The 21,818-nt window shown below is 42.5% G+C and overlaps 1 protein-coding gene across 2 annotated transcripts in view; it reads left to right on the top strand.

Moving 5' to 3' along the window:
• GPAM (glycerol-3-phosphate acyltransferase, mitochondrial) overlaps nucleotides 1-21,818 on the top strand; it is a 72,984-nt gene that overhangs the window by 8,283 nt on the left and 42,883 nt on the right. The window contains exon 1 of one of the 2 annotated variants that reach the window (XM_040255099.1): nucleotides 5,524-5,762. The exons of the other annotated variant lie outside the window; for it this stretch is intronic. Coding sequence (XP_040111033.1) covers nucleotides 5,726-5,762 — 37 coding nt within the window. The 5' untranslated portion in view covers nucleotides 5,524-5,725. Of the gene's footprint in view, nucleotides 1-5,523; nucleotides 5,763-21,818 lie in introns of those variants that run through there. 2 annotated transcript variants of the gene reach the window in all.

Here is a 21,818-nt window from a genome sequence, read left to right as displayed (position 1 = left end):
CCCCCCCCCCCCCCCCCGCCAAAGCTTGATGGATAGAAGAAAATGTCCACCAGGCAAACCCAATCCCAGTAATATTATACAAGGTGGTAAAGTCCAAATTCTTGGGCTCAAGTTGAATGTTTGTGTTAAAAGGTGTTTAAAATGAGTGACTCATACAAGGTTTAGCTAGTTAGCTGTAAGGAGTGCTTTGCTTGACCTGTTGTGCAATGTGGGCTTTGCTCTGTGCTGGCAATCGCAAAGGAGACCCTCACATTTGGACTCAGTGCTTTTTGGGGTCAAGGATATAGCTTCTGTGTGTTTCTGGTGGAGACCCTCTTCTCCTTCTGCCCATCTCTCCCCTGGGCCCCAGCATGTCTCTTGACACATAAGAGGTCAAAACATTGTTGATAGTGATAGTGACAATGCAAATGACTGATATGTTTTAGAGAGACGCAGCTTTTGGCAGTTTCTACTTGACCTAATATGACCACTTAGTCATTAATATTTTTAACTTGCCTATTTAATTATTAAAAGAAAAAAAATTTTTTTTGACTTGATGGTTGTGTTTAGTTTGCAACCCTAAGGAAAGGAAGGAGTGGAAAGATGAAGCTGGTGGGCAGTAAAGACTTCTAGGTGAATACTCTGTGTTCTGAGTCCTGGTCTCCTAGTTCCAGAACCTTCCTTGCTGCTTATTCAGGGGATGGCCCAGACTGAAGAGTTGTGGTCCTTTTGAACTGGTGTGATTATGTTTGGTTTACCTGGGCCATCATGCCAACATGACCTTTCCTTCCCACTGAACCCGTCTCTCTTACCACAGGCAGCCTTCTGGCTGGTTAGCCTTGAGGTCTGGCAAGAAACAGTTGTAGAAGGTTCCAGGGGATGTCATCAACCAGCTGTTGATATAAGGCCCTGGACAAGTCTCATCATCTCTCTGGGTCATGGTTTCCTAGTGAAACACGTTTGGTTGGGTTAGAATGTCTCAACCTCGGCACTATTGACTTAAGGGTCATAATTTTTTTGTGGACCTGTCCTGTGCATTGCAGGATGCTAGCAGCATCCTAGTCACTGGATACCAGTGGTATACCTCCACTGTTTTGTGACAAGAAGAAGTGTCTCCAAATATTTCCAAATATCCCCAGTGGGGAACTATTGGATCAGATGACATCTAAGTTTGAGAAACCACATTCAGTTTAGTTCAGTTCAGTCACTCAGTCATGTCCAACTCTTTGCGACCCCATGAATTGCAGCATGCCAGGCCTCCCTGTCCATCACCAACTCCCAGAGTTCACTCAAACTCACGTCCATCGAGTCGGTGATGCCATCCAGCCATCTCATCCTCTGTCGTCTCTTTTTCCTCCTGCCCCCAATCCCTCCCAGCATCAGAGTCTTTTCAAATGAGTCAACTCTCCACATGAGGTGGCCAAAGTACTGGAGTTTCAGCTTTAGCATCATTCCTTCCAAAGAAATCCCAGGGTTGATCTCCTTTAGGATGGACTGCTTGGATCTCCTTGCAGTCCAAGAGACTCTCAAGAGCCTTCTCCAACACCACAGTTCAAAAGCATCAATTCTTTGGCACTCACCTTTCTTCACAGTCCAACTCTCAGATCCATACATGACCACTGGAAAAACCATACCCTTGACTAGATGGACCTTTGTTGGCAAAGTAATGTCTCTGCTTTTCAATATGTTCTCTAGGTTGGTCATAACTTTACTTCCAAGGAGTAAGCATCTTTTAATTTCATGACTGCAGTCACCATCTGCAGTGATTTTGGAGCCCCCAAAAATAAAGTCTGAAACCATATTAGGAGTTGTTAATTCATCCTATTTTATTGAGCTCTGACTGTATGTTCTGTACTGTATTAGTTTTTACAGCCTAAATATACTGGTATTCCAGTGCCATTTGCTTCATGAAAATCTGAATTAGAGTAGGAAGGGTCTACACAGGCACTGAGGTAAAGAATGAAAAAAAAAAAAAAAGAAGAAGAACCAGAAGTCCTATTTGTTGTTGTTGCTTTTTTTTTTTTAGTTTTTATTGAAACAATGTTCTTTTTAAAAAATGTATTTATAAAGATAATTGCTTTATAGAATTTTGTTGGTTTCTGCCAAACATCAATATGAATCAGCCATACATATACATATGTCCCCTCCCTCTTGAACCCCCCCTCCCATCTTCCTCCCCATCCCACCCCTCTAGGTTGTTATACAGCCCCTGTTTGAGTTCCCTGAGTCATACAGCAAATTCCCATTGTCTATCTTGCTAGCCTCATCTGTATGTGAGGACCTAATGCTTAGTGTATATAAAAGCACATAGATCATAGTAGACATTCAATAATTAAAATCATTCCTCTTTTCTCTCCCCTACCCCAAGCGCCAGCTCTGCACAAAGCAGTAACTTTGCCAGCCTTGCTCTTCTATTTCTGGGAATCTGCTCTTATCCCACCACGTGCCTGCAACTCCTCCCTGTCAAGCCAATAGGGATATGTCATTTCAAAAAATAAATCTCTAACTGTTAGTTTCAAGGAGGGCTTGTATCACTAGACTCAACTTGACTTGGTCCATCCATAAAGGGACTGCCTCTCCTTAGCAAAGAGAAAAGATTCTCCAATAACTGGAGATTTGCAGATGCCATTGTTTGCCGTTGGTTTAGCACAAAAATGACTATAAGGAATTGAGGATGAGAGAACCCTCACTTTGTGAGTTATCAGGACTCCTGGGGCATGGATAAAGTCATGGGTCTTATCATCTCTCCTGGGTTTTAAGTGTCTCAAAGGGCAAAGCCCCTGCACTGAACATCCCTGGCAGGTCCAGCACTATCTCCTCCAGGAAAAACACGCTGGTCTCTTGTAGACTGACCCAGTGAGAGAAATGGTGGTGCAGTAATAAAAAGTTAGGTAAGAGAGTTTGAATCTGCATTTTTCCTCTCCATTTAGACCCTGACCAGGGGCGCCAGGGCTCATGAAGTCAGTGCAATTCTCAAAGAAAAAAGGTTCACACTCAAATTCCAACTCTGCCACTTACTCTTCAGTTGATTTTGGGCAATTCATGTTACTTTCCTGAACCTGAGCTGTCATACTGGTGAGTCTGCAATCAGAAGGGTTCCTTCTCATAGGGATGTTGTGAGAATTAACTATAAGAACATACGGAAAGCATATGGCACAATTCTGGTAATACCAAGTATTTGATAGAAATCAATTTTTATAATAGTAGAAAGGAAATTAAATATGACTATTAAAAACAATACATATAGCAGATGTTAAACAGACAACAAAAAGATGGATGAAGAGGTATGAAATTGACTTGCTATGTTACTGATAAGAAAATAGGCTCAGAAAAAGAAAGAGAGTGGGAAGAGGTACCCAGGACATCATTGCTTGTTAACGCAGATCTTGCATCTCTAGATTCCCCTTCAATGCTGGTTCTACCATGCTGGAGCTGCCTTTCTGTGTTAGAAGGAAAAAAAGTACTCAGCAACGCTTGTTTAAGATGGCAAAGCAGGCTTTACTCAAGACCACTGTGATAAATATAGGGACCACTGTCATGGGATTTTGCAGTAGGGGACAGAGAGGGGGCTTAATTCCAAGTACAGCCTGGACAAGTGGGGATTTATAGCTAAGGAGCAGGTTGGGGGTCAGTGGGTAGAAAATTGCCAAGAGGAAACATCATGGATAAGGGGGATTCTGGGTGGACTGACCTCATAGGATTCTTTGCTGAAAGTCTAAGGTGTCACCTCGGGGGGATGGCAGAGGAACCTAATCAGAGGTCAAAGGTGGGGACTCTGGTTAAACTGACTCAGCAGCATTCTTATGAGAATTGGATTTTACAAGAAATCACACATGCAGGCCTTGGAGAAGAGAAGGTTAAGGACTGTGACTAAGGTTTGAATCTTCGTCATTCTTCAAACATTTAAAGCCCATACTTAGAAAATTGCATACAGACTGAGGAAAATTCACCTACTGGTCTAAGATAAGAATCATATATTGTTTCCAGAGGGATTCTTTCTTCAGGGTAAGAGGGAAATAAGAATTTTTATCTACCATGTTTTTAATGCCTTAGGGCTGCCCAAGGAAAAAGCTATGCAGTGAGGAGGCCTTGTCCTCCACGGCTCCAGCCCACACCAGCCTTTGCTCACGTATCAGCTAAGCACTACAGAAACCACCTTTGTTCCTGCCTCCCACCTTCCCAAAGTTCAGCTCTTACCTTTCAACCCAGGCTCAAGGTTCTGGAGAGGTGATCTTTTGCTTTAATGCTGATATTCAAGCTCAAGAGCCACTCTGATTAAACAGCTGGGCACCCTGTATGTTCACTTCCTCAATGAGGCTTCAAAAGATGTCTCTGGGTTGGCTCCGACCTGTGATTCACGTCTTTCACCTCTTGCCAGTGAACTCAGACATTTGCTGGGGAAGAAAAGACTGAAGTTTTCAGGCTCAGTGGTGGAGAGAGGAAGAGTTTTAGCAATCAGAATGCCTTGGCTTACTTTGTCCTTCAATCTTGCTTACCTTGGGCCTGCTGGGATGGAGGTTATGTGGGTCTGTTCGCATGTTGGCAGGTGAGATAACTTGTCATTACAATGTGAATGGGACCGTGGTTCAAACAGAATACCTTGTTGTTCAGTTGCTCAGTCGTGTCTAACTCTGCGACCCCACAGACTGCAGCACACCAGGCTTCCCTGTCTGCATCAAACTCTCCTGTTATCTTCAGTGATGGTTATAATTCAGTTGAAAAGTTGAATTAGTAGAGTCATAACTCCCACCAGAATTTCATTTTGCCTTTTTAAACTTAGTTCACTTGCTGTCTTTCTTATTTGATGAGCACGCATTGTGATGCTTTTCTTTTACTCCCCTCCTCCTCCTTTGTTTAATCCCCTTCTAGGAAAGCATAGCCAGAATCATGACTTAAAGGAGGGATCCGTAAATTACAGGCCAAACCCTTCCCCCGCTGGTAAACACAGTTGTGCTGGCACGCTGCCACATTGCTTTTTTCATGTCTTGTCATGGTTGTTTTCTACAACAGAGTCCAGTAGTTGTGACAGAGATGCTGCAAAGCCTTCAATATTTATGATCTGACCCTTTATAGAAAAAAAAAAAAGCCTACTGATTCCTAAGTTAGAGTGTCTGCATTAGAGTGAAAAACACCTTGGTTCAAAACAGGTCTTAGTTACTCACTCACTTTGATATTGGAAAAGCCTCATCACCTCTCTGATACCTAATCTGTACCATGGGGATAAGAAAGACTCACCTTGGAAAGTAGCTGTGAGAATTCAGTGAGATCGTATTTATAAAAAGTTGCAACTCTGTGCCTGGCACAGAGAAAGAGCTCAATAAATGTAGCTGTTACGGTGATGATTCATTCCTTTAGCCACATACATGTCTTGGTGCTTTCTCTGCACTGAGCTTCGGGTGCTGCAGCTGTGATCAAGGCATAGATGATTCCCACTCTCATGGAGCTTACATTCTAATGGGGAAGACAGACAACACGAAGAAAACAAATCAAGAGGTTATTTCCAGCTGGTGACGAGCGCTATGAATAAAACAGGATAGTGTGAAGGAAGGTGACAAGGCAGGGGACAGGGTCAGCTCAGTTGCTACCTGAGCTGAGACTTAAACATGAGTCAGCCATGCAAATAGCTAGAGAAGGAATGTTCCTGGCCGAGACAATAAATACAGAAGCCCTGAGCCAGAGGTGAGCTTGGGATGGTGCAAGAACAAAGTGATGGCCTTGGGGCCTGGGGCACAGTAAGCAGGGGGCAATGATGGTAGAAGATGAAGGAGCAGAGGTCAGCACAGGTAAGAATATGTCATTGCTTGGAGACCCTGGGAAGACGGCTTTTAGAGGCATGGATGCAATCTAAGATCGTAATGGGGCAGAAGTGTAACCGAGTCCTTGGCCTCGTTCGGTGACCTTTGTTGTAAATATATTATTCTTCCTTTTTGGCTTCTGGCATTCATCACTGTTAGAAACAGGAGGAAAGTAGGGGCCCTAGTGAGCTGGAATCGGAGTGGCAAACCCATCACACCACCCCACCTGGGCACACCCACCTTGCTTGGGCTTTTCTCCTTACAGTACCTTTTACTCACCCCAAAGGTCTTCTGGACGATGCTTTTACCTCTTGGAAATCATTCTTTATCAGGAGACTTGAATGCTTCTCCAGGGGGAGCACTTAAGGTAAAAAAACAGTTAATGTAATTTTAAAACCCCCTAACAAATTTCCCACAACTTAAGACAACCAGATAATCATTTGGTCCCTAGGGTCACTCAAAATTCATAGCTCAGTTCCCATAATTAGCATTTCTTTTGTATGTGAGCCAAGGAACAGGGGTGAAGAAACCTAGTGATAATATTGTACCTGTTTGAGGTTGAAAAGAAAGCTGTGATACAATCAGATAAACTGCTTTGAGTTGCCAATAATAACAGTCATACAGTATTTGCCAGTTCAAAGCCCTGCTACATATGTGGCTCACTTACACGTAAAAATGTGCATTTAGGTATCAACCTTGATTCACTTGGGGTGACTCCTCCTCCCTCTCGTGTTCTCTTCTTCATTCTCCTCCTCCTTCATCATCTTTATCCTCATCAAAACCCTTTATTGACCCCCTTCTCTCCTGGCTAACAGTAATTAATACTTCCTTTACAATGTGCAAGTATGTGTTTCTGTCTCATTTTGTTTCAGACATTGTTAAAAGAGCAAGATATGAAGGTGGCTCTCTTCCAAGCCATGGTTTCAAACACTGATTCTTAAAATCTGGGGTCCATAAATGATCATGGATGGGGGTCATGAGCCCCCTGAAATGGAATAGAAACCTTTTACATATACATTTTTTTTTAAAAGGAGAAAGTCTAGAGTTTCATTAGACTCTCAAAGTGTTCCCTGATTCCAAGAAGTTACAAACTACTGCTTTAAAGATTTTACTGACTCAATCTGTAGTGTGAGTTTCAAAGGAAAATTCTAGAACTTTTCTAAGTGGAAAAGTAAAATTTGTTGAGTTGGAGCTGGGGAAGCCAGTGATTCTCAGAATCACATTTATCAAGCATGATCTGTGAAAGCAAGTGGGATTGATAATTGGATCAAATGCAGCCTTCCTTTTAGAGGACCTGCACATTTTCCTGGGAATTCTTATCATGACTGCAAACATTATATAGTTCTCACAGACATCGTCCTAGAGCCTTATGGATTTTAACTCTTATTCCTCAGAGTAACTTATAAAGTCTGCACAATTATTAGTCTCGTTTTACAGATGAGGGAAATGAGCACGCACAGATTAAAACCATACATTAAGTTTTATATTCAGCATCCCAAGACCCTTCATTGTTCTGGATAATATAGTTTGTCCAGCTGTAATTAATAGCTCAGAATAATTATCATTTTGGATGTGTCCAAACAGTGGTCATGTTGTAACCATGAAGCCCAGAATTCATTAATGACAGGATTTTTAAAGGTGGCAGCTCTGGTTTCATAAATAAAAGCAGATTGCAGGTCATGTGAAGAGGAGAGCCAGCTGACTACTTAATTTGAATTTAGCTGAATCACAATGGTTTATAAAGTGTGGTGACTGACCAAGTAGATAATTTTATTATTGTAGCTATTATTATCACTAAGAAATTTCTGCTGTGTACATAAGGCATACTATCGCCCTGTAGAGCTTAAAGATAGCTAAACCTTATCTTTGGGAGGCTAAAGTTCTTTCATTCCAGGAGTTGATTAGTTGATGGGACTTTAGATATAATTCACCCTTTGCCTCGATTATATTTATTCAACAATCAATGAGCAAGTGATCTAGAAATTTAGATGGCCAGTTCGCTAAGAAAATCACTTATAAATAATCTATAGGAAAACCAACATTGTGGATATTAAGGTTTGTTTAATCCCACCTGTATCCTCTAGTGGATACTAGGAATTCTACAATTCATGTATGTGGGCTAAATTTACATACAGAGGTAAGATAGGAACACAGGGCTAGAACAGAGACCCTCTGGGAAAAAAACACTTGACATAATTTCATAAAGGGGGAAATGTTTTGCCATCTTCTAAGCAAAACTGAATATGCAACAGGAACAGGTGATGTATAAATTATCTTAATTGAGTGAAGGGTCAGACTTAATCCCACACCAAGCCAGCAGAATGACAAAGGGGGCCTAGGAGAGAGGATTTCAACCCATGACCCTCAATTATGGAAAGCCTGTGATTTAATACCTTACTTCATGTTGAAGGTCATCCTTGCAACAAAGTTCAAATATTTTATGGAGGAATATGATGATGACCAGCAGAAAATATTTGGTTAAAGCCACAGTCCCATCCCAGTGTTCTTGCCTGGAGAATCCCAGGGACGGGGGAGCCTGGTGGGCTGCCGTCTATGGGGTCACACAGGGTCGGGCATGACTGAAGCGACTTAGCTTCAGCAGCAGCAACAGTCAATTGTAACACGCTTACTGGGGTTTCACTTTATATCAGGTAATTTAGATCACTGGAAACTGGGTTGATAACACTGTTTACTTTGGACAGATTTTCTTTTGGGAAAACTGTAAGTTAAAAGAGACAGTTTTAAGGAGTATGTTTCGAATACCCAGCAGAATAACTTTCCCAAAAGAAAATCTTAGAACATCTATGTCCCCAAAAGTAATGAAAGTAAACTTATTTAAAAGTGTTCTAAAAATGAGCCTTAGTTGAACTGCAATTGATCTTTCCTCTAATTAGACTTAGTAAGTAAGTTTCTAGCTGACTTTGAACTCATTAGAAAAAAAGAATAAATGTAGAGTAGTTTTGTTTCTCCTTGTCCTCTTCATGAATTTTTTTTTTCCTTTTTGACAAAGACTGATTCTAGGAGAAGAAAAATAAAAATATGTCTGTCTCCAGCCATGTCTAGCTTTCCCTTTCAAGTGTTTTCCAATTCCTTCCTTCAAGTGTATTGGGCACTTGCGTGCTTTGCCTCGCTCTTGATTGTGGCGTTCTTATCCATGGCGGACCACCTCCCACTGTGTTGCTGATTACCACTGAGGAGCTGGGCCCCTGTTCTCCCTTGCATTATGTTGTTCCCACTACTATGGCTCAGGAAGTGGGTGTGGGAGAGGAACGGGAAATCTGCTTCTACCTTCCTATCAGATTGGGTACCTGCCTTCCCCAAGACATGTGAGTCCTGAGCCCCCAGAACTCCAGGTTCATATATCTCTCCTTGAATATTTCTGTCCCTGCAGCTATCTGTGTCCAGGACTCTTGACAGGTGTAATAGCCATTCACACCTCCTTTTTCAGTTCAGTTCAGTTCAGTTGTTCAGTCGTGTCTGACTCTTTGTGACCCCATGAATCGCAGCACGCCAGGCCTCCCTGTCCATCACCAACTCCCAGAGTTCACTCAAACTCACGTCCATCGAGTCGGTGATGCCATCCAACCATCTCATCCTCTGTCATCTCCTTTTCCTCCTGCCCCCAATCCCTCCCAGCATCAGAGTCTTTTCCAATGAGTCAACTCTTCACATGAGGTGGCCAAAGTACTGGAGTTTCAGCTTTAGCATCATTCCTTCCAAAGAACACCCAGGGTTGATCTCTTTTAGAATGGACTGGTTGGATCTCCTTGCAGGCCAAGGGACTCAAGAGTCTTCTCCAACAGCACAGTTCAAAAGCATCAATTCTTTGGTGCTCACCTTTCTTCACAGTCCAACTCTCAGATCCATACATGACCACTGGAAAAACCATAGCCTTGACTAGATGCACCTTTGTTGGCAAAGTAATGTCTCTGCCTCCTTTATTATGTGTTAATTAATTGTGTCTTGTATTTAGACATTTAACAAATAGATCTTAAGCATCTGTATTGCACAAGGCACTATTAGGCGCTAGAGATACAAAGGAAGGGGATGGGAGATGTTAAGATAGACATTTAAGAGGGAGAGATGATGGCTAATTATATATGGCTAATTCTACAATTAACTAATGTTCATTATAATTGTGATACGTTCCCTGGAGAAGAAGCGTATGACAGGGGACCTGCCTTAGACTGAGGGTCAAAAACCTTTTCATGAGGAGGTGAGATTTGAACTATGTTATGAAGCATGAGTGTGTGGAAAAAGAGGGCTGTGGGGGAGACCACTGCTGGCAGAGAAGGTAGTTTGTGCAAAGGGAGAGCAGAGTCCCTTTTTCTTAGGAACTGAAAGAAAGCCACGGTGACTGAAGTCAGAGAAAAAGAGGGCAAGTGGAAGGAGATGAGGGTGGTGAGATTAACAAGGATGGAATGTGCCAGGCACTGGCAGTTCTAAAGGAATAATTGAAAAGATTTTTCATCAGTTGGAGTGGGGGTCAGGCAGAGAAATGGAGGTGTTTGATGTTGTCTGTGTTGTACTTTCAAATGTTCATCCTGGCTGATGTGTGGCATGTTTGGGAGGGTGATGGGTAGGAAGCAGACATGAGGCGTTCTAGTTGTTAGCTGTTATGCTTTCAGGGAAGATGGTAAGGTCCTCACATAACACAGTTCAGGTAGAGAGGAAGATGAAAGGAGAGGAGTTTGAAAGCTGAGGTAAAATAGTCAGACGTTAGTATTGGATCGAATGTGGGAAGAAGTTAAGAACAACTAGGTTCCTAGGTTCCTGGTCTGCTAAGGACAGAGTGTGGAATGAGAATGAAGGAGGGCCTTGAGCTAGCAAAAGATGCCAAGAAAAAATATTCAGGTAGGTAGAAAGCAATCCAGCAGGACATGGGGTTGATTGTGAAAGCTGAGAAAAGGCTTACACCCAGAGCTTGAGCTTGCTCAACAAGCCATCACTATTCAATAATCTGGCAGCAGGTTATGCAACAGTAGAAAGGTCCTGGATAAGTCTGGGCAAGCACAATTTAGCCCACATTAGGATCCCTCTTTCAGAAGACAAGATGCTTTGTTTTCAGTCTGCAACTCAGCTCCACAAACCATCTTGGATCATATGTTCCAACAACCGACAGTGGTTTTCAGAGAAGTGGACTTAAGCAATCTTTAGGAAGAAAAGGTTTTCCTAAAAGACATAATGTCTTCAGAGGTGCAATTCTAGGCACAACAAAGACAAACTTTTAGAAAAAAATAGTAGAGGTGAGCTTATTTGCAAAGCAGAAATAGAGACACAGATGTAGAGAAAGAATGTATGGACACCAACAGGGAAAAGAAGGGGGATAAATTGGGAGGCTGGGATAAACATGTACACAGGGCTATGCGTAAAATAGATTTCTAATGAGAACCTACTGTGTAGCAGAGGGGGGGAATTGTAGGGCATACATTAAGTCAACCTAAAAACTGCATTCTAATACACAGTAGGTACAGACAAATATTGTTTGATTCCACTTATATGAGGTACCTAGAATAGTCAAATTCATAAAGTCAGAAAGTACATTGGTAGATGCCAGGGACTGGCGTTGGGGAGTGGGGATGGGAAGGGGAAGGGGGACTTTGTGTTTAATGGGGACAGAGTTTCAGTTTAGGAAGGTGAAAAATTTGGGAGATGGATGATGGTGAGAGTTGTACAACATTGTGAATGTACTTAGTGCCACTGAAATGCAGTGTTAAATATGGTTAAAATAGTTTTCTGTTGTGTGACTTATACCACAATAAAAACATTTGTCAAAAAAGACAAATTTTATAATGTCATATAGGGTAGTTCTGGCCTGTTAGAGGCTCCTGAATCTTTTCATTCCAGACTGGGGCCTTTGCTTTATCCAGCCCAATCAAAAGATTCACTGAGGTTGTTCTGATGGTCACTAGGGTTGTTCATAAATGTTTAGTTACCTTGTTTTGGGCACACGGTGGGATTACACTTCTTCACTGTCTTGCTTACATATGATGCTTTGTCTGATGAAATGGGAACAGAAGTGATGTGAATTAAGACCTAGTGCATGGTTCACTACACTCTCTGGTCCCAGCCTCACCAACTGAGGAAGCTCATGTCAAGTTGGAGCCTCCCTCAATGACCTTATAAGTCCCTGTAATAACCCACAGTTTCCATGTAGCATAGGCAGATAATCTTTGTTGCAAGACTCTGAAACGTTTGTTACTGAATTGCAACCTAGCCCATCCTGACCAATACCATGACATTCTCCCCAGAACAAAGTAACCTTAATGGCTCAAATGAATTTGGAAGGTTTCAGGACAAATACTTTGCCAGGATTTCAGCTCAAAGGAATAGGATATCTCTTTTGTCTCTGGAGTCTATGCAAGAGGAGACCAACAACAATCATAATAAATAGTTACTCTCTAGTAAATCTCACCACTTGGCAGGCAATATGCTAATTATCTGTATACATTATTTCATTTTACCTCAAAGTAACCCAGTAAGTAAGGGAATGTTAGCAAATCCACTTAAAAATTTTTTTAAAATTTATTTTGAATTGAAGGATAATTGCTTTACAATATTGGTTTCATTTCTGCCATGCATCAACATGAATTAGCCATAGGTGTACATATGTAGTAAATCCATTTTTTAAATGACAGAATAGGGACTCAGAGAGGTTAAATAACTTTCCCAGGGTCACACAGCTGGTAAACGGCAGAACTCTGACTGGAACCTAGTAGCTCAGTTGGTAAAGAATCCACCTGCAATGCAGGAGACCCGGGTTTGATTCCTGGGTCGGGAAGATCTGCTGAAGAAGGGATAGGCTACCCATTCCAGTATTCTTGGGCTTCCCTTGTGGCTTAGCTGGTAAAGAATCAGCCTGCAATGCGGGAGACCTGGGTTCGATCCCTGGGTTGGGAAGATCCCCTGGAGAAGGGAAAGGCTATCCACTCCAGTATTCTGGCCTGGAGAATTCCAGGGACTGTATAGCCCATGGGGTCACAAACAGTTGGACACGACTGAGTGACTTTCACTTCACTTTCATGACTGGAACCTAGGTGGTCTGTCTTCAAAGTCCTGGCATGACTCTCAGACAGTCTGCTGGAAGGACTTGGGATTAGTCCACTGATATCCCGACTGGCAGCAGCTCAGTTTTTAAGCCAACCCCTTCTGAGTATCACTATCCTCAGCTCCTTCATGGAGTGGGGTTTAACATGAAGATATGCTTTTCAGCCCCGGGATCTGGTGGCCCAGGCCTAACTCTCAAGCTCTCATCTACACTGACTAAATAACATATCAGTCATACATTTGAACTCTAGAATTGGAGGCATCTGATTTCAAATTGGGGTTCTTCCACATACCAGATTTACCTCTCCCCATGCCTCAGTTCTCCCATATGGAAAATGGGGATTTATTTATTTTTTAAATTAAAAAATTTAAATTTGTTTAATTAGAGGCTAACTACTTTACAATATTGTATTGGTTTTGCCATACATCAACATGAATCCGCCACGGGTGTACACGTGTTCCCCATCCTGAACCCCCCTCCCTTCTCCTTCCCCATACCATCCTTCTGGATCATCCCAGTGCACCAGCCCCAAGCATCCTGTATCCTGCATCGAACCTGGACTGGTGATTTGTTTCATATATGATATTATACATGTTTCAATGCCATTCTCCCAAATCATCCTACCCTCGCTCTCTCCCACAGAGTCCAAAAGACTGTTCTGTATATCTGTGTCTCTTTTGCTGTCTCGCATACAGGGATATTGTTACCATCTTTCTAAATTCCATATATATGCATTAGTATACTGTATTGGTGTTTTTCTTTCTGGCTTACTTCACTCTGTATAATCAGCTCCAGTTTCATCCACTTCATTAGAGCTGATTCAAATGTATTCTTTTTAATGGCTGAGTAATACTCCACTGTGTATATGTACCACAGCTTTCTTATCCATTCATCTGCTGATGGACATCTAGGTTGTTTCCATGTCCTTGCTATTATAAACAGTGCTGCGATGATTATTGGGGTACACGTGTCTCTTTCCATTCTGGTTTCCTCGATGAGTATGCCCAGCAGTGGGATTGCTGGGTCATAAGGCAGTTCTATTTCCAGTTTTTTAAGGAGTCTCCACACTGTTCTCCATAGTGGCTGTACCAGTTTGCATTCCCACCAACAGTGTAAGAGGGTTCCCTTTTCTCCACACCCTCTCCAGCATTTATTGCTTGTAGACTGTTTTATCGCAGCCATTCTGACTGGTGTGAAATGGTACCTCATTGTGGTTTTGATTTGCATTTCTCTGATAATGAGTGATGTTGAGCATCTTTTCATGTGTTTGTTAGCCACCTGTGTGTCTTCTTTGGAGAAATGTCTGTTTAGTTCTTTGGCCCAAAAATGGGGATTTATAGTTCCTAGCTCATGGGGTTGCCTGGAGGACAGGCACCTTATTTGCCTGTTTGCTTTCAGATCCAGTCGCCACCCTTCTTGACTCTACTCCTTGTCTGGGTAGGGGCTGGGGAGTGAGTGGGGGAGGTAGCCCCTGCACCTCCATTCCTTGGACTCCCTTGCAGTTTACTTCAGCCAATAGGAGGACTGGCAGGTGATGGGAGGCCAGAAAGGGGTAAAAGCCAGGGAAGGTGGCCCCCTCTTTCTCTAGGGACATCTCCAGTGTGATTTTGGCTCCTCTTAGGTGGCCTGTCTCTCCTTGGTCCCAGCTGTTGCTAGTTGGTTCTGGTTCCTGGCTGTTAGCACCTGACTTTGTGACTCCAGCCCCAAGGCAGGTAGTGATCTTCTATTGCTAAGGGCTGCCTCACTGTCCCCTTTAGTCCTTTCAGTTCTTCTAAGAACTTTCTGAATAGAACTCTATTCAAGTTCGCTAGAGACTTCCCTGGTGGCTTAGACGGTAAAGCGTCTGTCTACAATGCGGGAGACCTGGGTTTGATCCCTGGGTCGGGAAGATCCTCTGGAGAAGGAAATGGCAATCCACTCCAGTACTATTGCCTGGAAAATCCCATGGACAGAGGAGCTTGGTAGGCTACAGTCCATGGGGTCGCAAAGAGTCAGACACAACTGAGTGACTTCACTTTCACTTTCAGTGGCTGTCTGGCACGGGCTCTTTTCCATACTGCACTGTGACTAATACAAAGAATTGCTTGTGATCATGCCTATGAAGTACTAAGAACTGTGCTTGGCATGTAATAACTGCCTAGTGAGTGGCAGCTTACAAAATATACTGACTTACCTCTTACCTAGATGTTCTGAGGCCACTTTGCACCAGGCAGGCCTCTGCTTACCCCAAAGCTCCTGAATCAAGGCTCATTTCTCTCTCCAGGCTGTCTGAGTCCAGAGACCTGGGTTTGTTTTGATGCATTCTTCTCTAATCTTTATAGGGTAAAGGGCATGTGGATTCCTCCTCAACATTTGTGACACGTCATCACTTTCTTTCTAATTTTCCAAACTTCTTACTACAGCTTAAAAAGCCCTGCTCTGTCTGGCCCCTTCTGTCTTCCCAACCCCTCCTTCCACCACCTTCCTCTTCACTCCCTCCAACCTGCACTGGCTTTTGTCCAGTTCCCTCTGCCAAGCTCTGTCTTCCTTCGGGGCTTTGGCAAGTATAGTCCCCTCTTCTTGGAAAGATCTTTTCTGGTCTTCTTTCTCATCCTTCTCACAGCCTCACCTCCGCGTAGCTGCCCCTTACTTGGAGAGGCCCTTCCCATTACTTTATCTAATATTGGTCCCAGGTGATCAGGTGCTGTTGGAGTTTCACTGCAGCGTCCATGCCTTGTGGACTCTCCCCACCCCTCCCCTCCTACTCAAGACAACCTCTCCCTCTCACCCAATCTAGTTTGATTGCACAGGGAAGGCAAAGGTCCCTTCAGATTTTGTCTTCTTTCAGGAACAAAAAGACTGCTAATGGCACTGACTTAGGCTCCTTCAACAGAACCTTGGGACTTAAACCACAGAGCCTGGCTACACCCCTCAAAGAAGGAGAAACAATTTTCCTTTCTTAAGAATGAGCTAACAGTTATAACCTGGGGAAAGGAAACCAACAACTGACTGGGGAGCGAATTCCTAAATTACCCAGCTCTAGCAGTTACTGAACCAGCGTCCCGCCTCCAACTCTAGAGCCGGTGTCCTGCCCTGAGGCCCTGACATCCATGTCACTTAGCCATGTCTGACTCTTTGCAACCCTTTGGACTGTAGCCCACTGGTCTCCTCTGTCCATACGATTTTTCAGGCAAGAATACTGGAGTGGGTAGCCATCTCCTACTCCAGGAGATCTTCCCAGCCCAGGGATCCCACTCGCATCTCCTGTGTCTCCTGCACTGCGGGAAGATTCTTTACCTGCTGAGCCATCAGGGCCTGAGGCCTTGCTAGTGACCAGAAGCCTGCTGCCCACCTTCCTTCCTGGGGTCGGGGTGGGCTATCAGCTCTTTCAAGCAGAAGCTTGAAGGCTTCTGCCAAGCTTGAAGGAAGATGCCAAGGCAACTCTCCCAGAAGCTAGACTGCCTCCTGCCTGGCTTATTTGAAGTTTTTAGATTAGTCTATTGTGAAGCCATTTTCAGTAAGTACCGGTTCTGTCATAAATGTGGTAAATGTGAATCAGGGAAGCGGGGGGGAGGTCCCATTCTCTCCTGGCCTAAGTTACTTTCTAAATGGCAGGCTCCAAGGTCACATCCATTGCCATTCCCCAGGGTGAGACACTAGCAGGGACTATTTCTCAACACTCTTTCCCCTTCATACACCTGAGTTATTCTAGCAGCCAGGACTGTGCTTAAAAATTAAAGATGAGTCAGGAATGCAATTTGTTGGGAAGATACCCTGGAGTGGGAAATGGTAACCCACTCTGGTATTCCTGCCTGGAAAATCCCATGGACAGAGGAGCCTGGTGGGTGACAGTCCATGGGGTCACAAAGAGTCAGACATGACTGAGTGACAGGACATGCAAGAAACAGAAAACAAGATTTAAGTGGCTTAAAAACCAGTCTTGTGTGATTGGCAGTGTGGGGTTTGGATAATAAGTTGCACAGCACATAGGGAAAAGATTGAAAAAGAAACATGCCAAATGTATCAGTTACCTTTTATCAGGAAGAAACCCTTTTCCAGAAATCCTCAAGTTTGATTTTCTCTTAGGTGTCATTGCCCAGAACTGGATCATAAGACCATCTTAGCTGCAGGAACAGTTAGAACAGTAGAAAGCAAGATTATCATCATTAACTCAGATACTTTGATTCACTATTTTCTCAGGGCTGGACAAAAGATCACCCTGAATAAAATCAGGCTTCTGATAGCCAGGAACCTGCGAGGAATGGATAGCAGACAGAGAGGTCTCAGTGTTTGTCCCAAATCAACAGACTTCTAGAGGCCACAGTCTACTGAACTTGATGCTGATTTTTGAATCTTTTGGGACACAGTGATCAAACAGGAGTTTGTCTTCTAGACGGTCACATTCTATGCTGCCTGGCAGGCAGTAGGAGTTCTATGCATATTTATAAAAAAAGAAAATGAATCTAGAGGAAAGCAGATGATGAGAACAGCATGGATTCAGTAAGAGTAAGACAAGACAAACTTTATACTTTATACAAGACAAACTTCCTACAAAAGTTTCTGATAGAGTAATTGTTATATCTGAGATCATGGAGTGTCATAGATATTTTATCACTGAATTTTGGCAAGTCAGTTGACATTGTTGCTCATAATACTCTCACAGAGGAAAAAAAAGCATGTGTCATAATTTGACAGATGTCACTGAAGCCATACTTAGTGAGATGTTTATAGCAGTAGAATATCTGTATTAGAAGAAAAGACAGTTCTCAACTCCAATCACTGATTTCAAGGTGGTATTTCAGGTGTTAAGAGTCTTTATAAGGGGTGTTCTCACCACCATTCAGTTCAGACTAGTTTCTAATTTTCATTCTTATTTGTTCAATCCATGGGGTGTCTTTTGGTCTGTTTTTTTTTTTTTTCTTAAACATGTTAGTTTCCAAATATTTGGGAATTTTCCAGGTATGTCTAAATTAATGATTTCTAATTTCCACTGTGGTCAGAGTATGTTTCATGTGATTTGAAACCTTAAATCTATTGAGTCTTGTTTTATGGCAAGTTTTACTAAAACACGTTCTGTATTCACTTGAAAAAATGATATTCTGTTGATGGATGTAGCGTTCTATAAAGTCAACTAGGCCAAGTTGGTCGATGGTATTGTATAAGGTTTGAACATCTTTACTGATTTTCTGCCTACTTGCTCGGTCATGGAGAGAGAGATTGAACTGCTGTTTATAGTCATGGATTTTTCGATTTCTTCTTGCAAGACTGTCAGTTTTTGATTCATATATTTGGAAGCTCTGTATTAGATGCATAAATATTTAAAATCATTTTCCCCCTTGTTGGATTGATTCCTTTATCATTATGAAATGATTCTCTTTATTTCTGGTAATATTCTTTGTATTGAAATGTATTTTTTATGATAGTTAACTCCTTGATGTTCAAGCTGGTTTTAGAAAAGGCAGAGGAACCAGAGATCAAATTGCCAACATCTGCTGGATCATGCAAAAAGCAAGAGAGTTCCAGAAAAACATCTATTTTTGCTTAATTGACTATGTCAAAGCCTTTGACTGTGTGGATCACAATAAACTGTGGAAAATTCTGAAAGAGATGGGCATACCAGACCACCTAACCTGTCTCTTGAGAAATCTGTATGCAGGTCAGGAAGCAACAGTAAGAACTGGACATGGAACAATAGACTGGTTCCAAATAGGGAAAGGAGTACGTCAAGGCTGTATATTGTCACCCTGCTTATTTAACTTATATGCAGAGTACATCATGAGAAACGCTGGACTGGAAGAAACACAAGCTGGAATCAAGATTGCCGGGAGAAATGTCAATAACCTCAGATATGCAGATGACACCACCCTTATGGCAGAAAGTGAAGAGGAGCTAAAAAGCCTCTTGATCAAAGTGAAAGAGGAGAGTGAAAACGTTGGCTTAAAGCTCAACATTCAGAAAATGAAGATTATGGCATCTGGTCCCATCACTTCATGGGAAATAGATGGGGAAACAGTAGAAACAGTGTCAGACTTTATTTTGGGGGGCTCCAAAATCACTGCAGATGGTGACTGCAGCCATGAAATTAAAAGACGGTTACTCTCTGGAAGAAAAGTTATGACCAACCTAGATAGTATATTCAAAAGCAGAGACATTACTTTGCTGACTAAGGTCCATCTAGTCAAGGCTATGGTTTTTCCTGTGGTCATGTATGGATGTGAGAGTTGGACTGTGAAGAAGGCTGAGTGCCGAAGAATTGATGCGTTTGAACTGTGGTGTTGGAGAAGACTCTTGAGGGTCCCTTGGACTGCAAGGAGATCCAACCAGTCCATTCTGAAGGAGATCAACCCTGGGATTTCTTTGGAAGGAATGATGCTAAAGCTGAAACTCCAGTACTTTGGCCACCTCATGTGGAGAGTTGACTCATTTGAAAAGACTCTGATGCTGGGAGAGATTAGGGGCAGGAGAAGAAGCGGACGACCCGGGATGAGATGGCTGGATGGCATCACGGACTCGATGGACGTGAGTCTGAGTGAACTCCGGGAGATGGTGATGGACCGGGAGGCCTGGCGTGCTGCAATTCATGGGGTCACAAAGAGTCGGACACGACTGAGGGACTGAACTGAACTGAATATAGCCACCCATATTTCTTTTGATTAGCATTAGCATGGTCATTATTTTTCTTTTTGAATGTAATTTTATTTATTTTAATTGGAGGCTTAATTTTCAATTGTTTAACCAATTTTTCTTTACATCTAAAGTGATTTTAACAGATGACATACAGCTGGTTCTTTCTTTCTTCTCCAGTCTGACAATCTTTGCCTTTTGACTGAGGTGATTACTTACATGCATGAATTTAAATCTGCCATCTTGCTTGTGTTTTCTCTTTATCAATCCATTTCCCCCCCTTTCTACTCACTTACTGCCTTCTTTTGGATTCATTGAGTGACTTGTTAAAAATGATTCTGCTTTATTTTCTTCATTGATATACTAGCTACAACTCTTTATTTTGCTTTTATGGCAGTTGTTTTAAGAGTTGTAGTATACATCTTTAACTTACCACAGTTTACCTTCAAGAGTTGGGTTGGCCACAAAGTTCGCTTGGGTCTTTTTAGGTTTTCCAGATCTACTTAATATGCTTAATATTTCCTCTACTTTTTTGGACTTACAGAATATAGTTGTAAGTATTTTTTTAGTGTCTGTATTTACCAACTCTATCACCTCTGTCATTTCTGGGATTCTTTCAATTAATTAACTTTTCTGCTCACTGTGGTTCATTGCTTCCTGCTTCATTTTGCATGCCTGATGACTTTTGATTGGAAGGACAACATTGTGAATTTTACCTTGTTGGATGCTAAATATTTCTGACTTCTTATAAGTATTCTTGTGCTTTGTTTTGGGACATTCTGTCTTTGCAAAGTTTGATCCTCTGGGTACTGCCTTTTATTTGTTAGGTAGGACCAGAGCAGTGTTTATTCTAGGATTAATTTTACCCCACTACTGAGGCAAGGGGCTTCCCAGGTGGCACAGCGGTGGAGAATCTGCCTGCCAGTGTAGGGGATGTAGGACAGACGGGTTCGATCCCTGGGTCGGGAAGATCCCCTGGAGGAGGGCATGGCAACCCACTCCAGTATTCTTGCCTGGAAAATTCCATGGACAGAGGAGCCTGGTGGGCTACAGTCTATGGGGTCACAAAGAGTCAGATGCAACTGAGAACTGAGGGACTTTCTGAGTTGCAAATTATGAGATTTTCCAGTCTAGGGGCCAGGATCAAGCCCTATATTCCTGGTCCTGTAGGTTCACTGGGCATCTTTTCCCTCTGCCTTGTGGGAACAAGAACACCTCTCTGGTACTCTTCTCCCAACTCCAGCTGTTTTGGTCTTCCTGGTCTCCTGGTTCTAACTCCTCAACTCAGAAAGTCTGCCTAGCTCTTCCTGGATTACTCTGTTTGCACTATAGCCTGGCAACTCTTTCTAGGCAGTAAGCTGAGGCAATCATAGTGCTTAACCATGTTCATTTCCCTTCCCTTATGGAGCACTGTCCTGCACAGCTGCCTTTTCAATATATTTTGCTGGTTTTGCTTTTGCTGTTGTGTTAGCAGGAGAGTAAATTTAGTTCTTGTTGCTCTGCCTTGGCTGGCTAGACTGGATCTGGATTACTACAAATTATTGCTGTTCTGTTGATGACAGATTGCCAAGGTTGTCACTTGTTTCCAAAACAATCCTCATTAAGTAATCTGTGCTTCACAATCCACATCTCCTTTGGGTGCAGTAAACTCTTGTGCAACGGGTGTTACAGAAGAGTTGCATACACATGAAGTCTATGTAAGACAACTAATTTTCCCCTCTAGCTTACATTTTCATTCCTGTGATACTCTACTTCATTTCTCATTACTTTCTCTTTAACAGTGACTTCAGATCCTGTGACTTTCCTCTATTTTCTTCTCTCCTTTTCTTTCTTTCATGTCAGGGGCCAATAATCTGTACACAAATTTCATGATATTTGGGGATGAGAATTCATCTTATTCTAGTCAACATTGGCCTTGAATACTTAGGTGTGTGCTTGGGGTGAAAGTGTGTGTGTGTGTGTGTGTGTGTGTGTATAGAGGGGTTGAATAAAAACAGGGTCCTTGACTTCAAGAAGCTCAAAATCTTTTTTAAAATGAATAAGCACTCCTGCTGTTTTGAATTGTTTTGGGATGGATTTATAAACAGTAGAAAGTGCAAGGTAAGTAATGCTTCTTTCACTTCTTGTTCCTCAGCTTCAACAAGTATTTACTGAGCGTTTCCTCTAAGAATACATTGTATGTTACCTGAGAAACAAGCACTGATGATGAGTTCATAATCTAGTGGAGGAATGACACAAACTGATAAAGACCCAAGGTGTGGTACCACAGGAAATCTGTGAGATTTCACTTGACAGTGTGAGTATAGAGGGCGGACAAGATGAGGGAAGGCTTGGAGACCCAGTTTAGCAAAGAACTGTCAAATTTAGGGGAGAGTGGCGTGAGCACAGTTAGG

The sequence above is a fragment of the Oryx dammah genome, unplaced genomic scaffold, assembly GCF_014754425.2.
Source record: "Oryx dammah isolate SB20612 unplaced genomic scaffold, SCBI_Odam_1.1 HiC_scaffold_14, whole genome shotgun sequence".
NCBI lineage: Eukaryota > Metazoa > Chordata > Mammalia > Artiodactyla > Bovidae > Oryx > Oryx dammah.
This window is presented reverse-complemented; position numbering and strand designations above follow the sequence as displayed.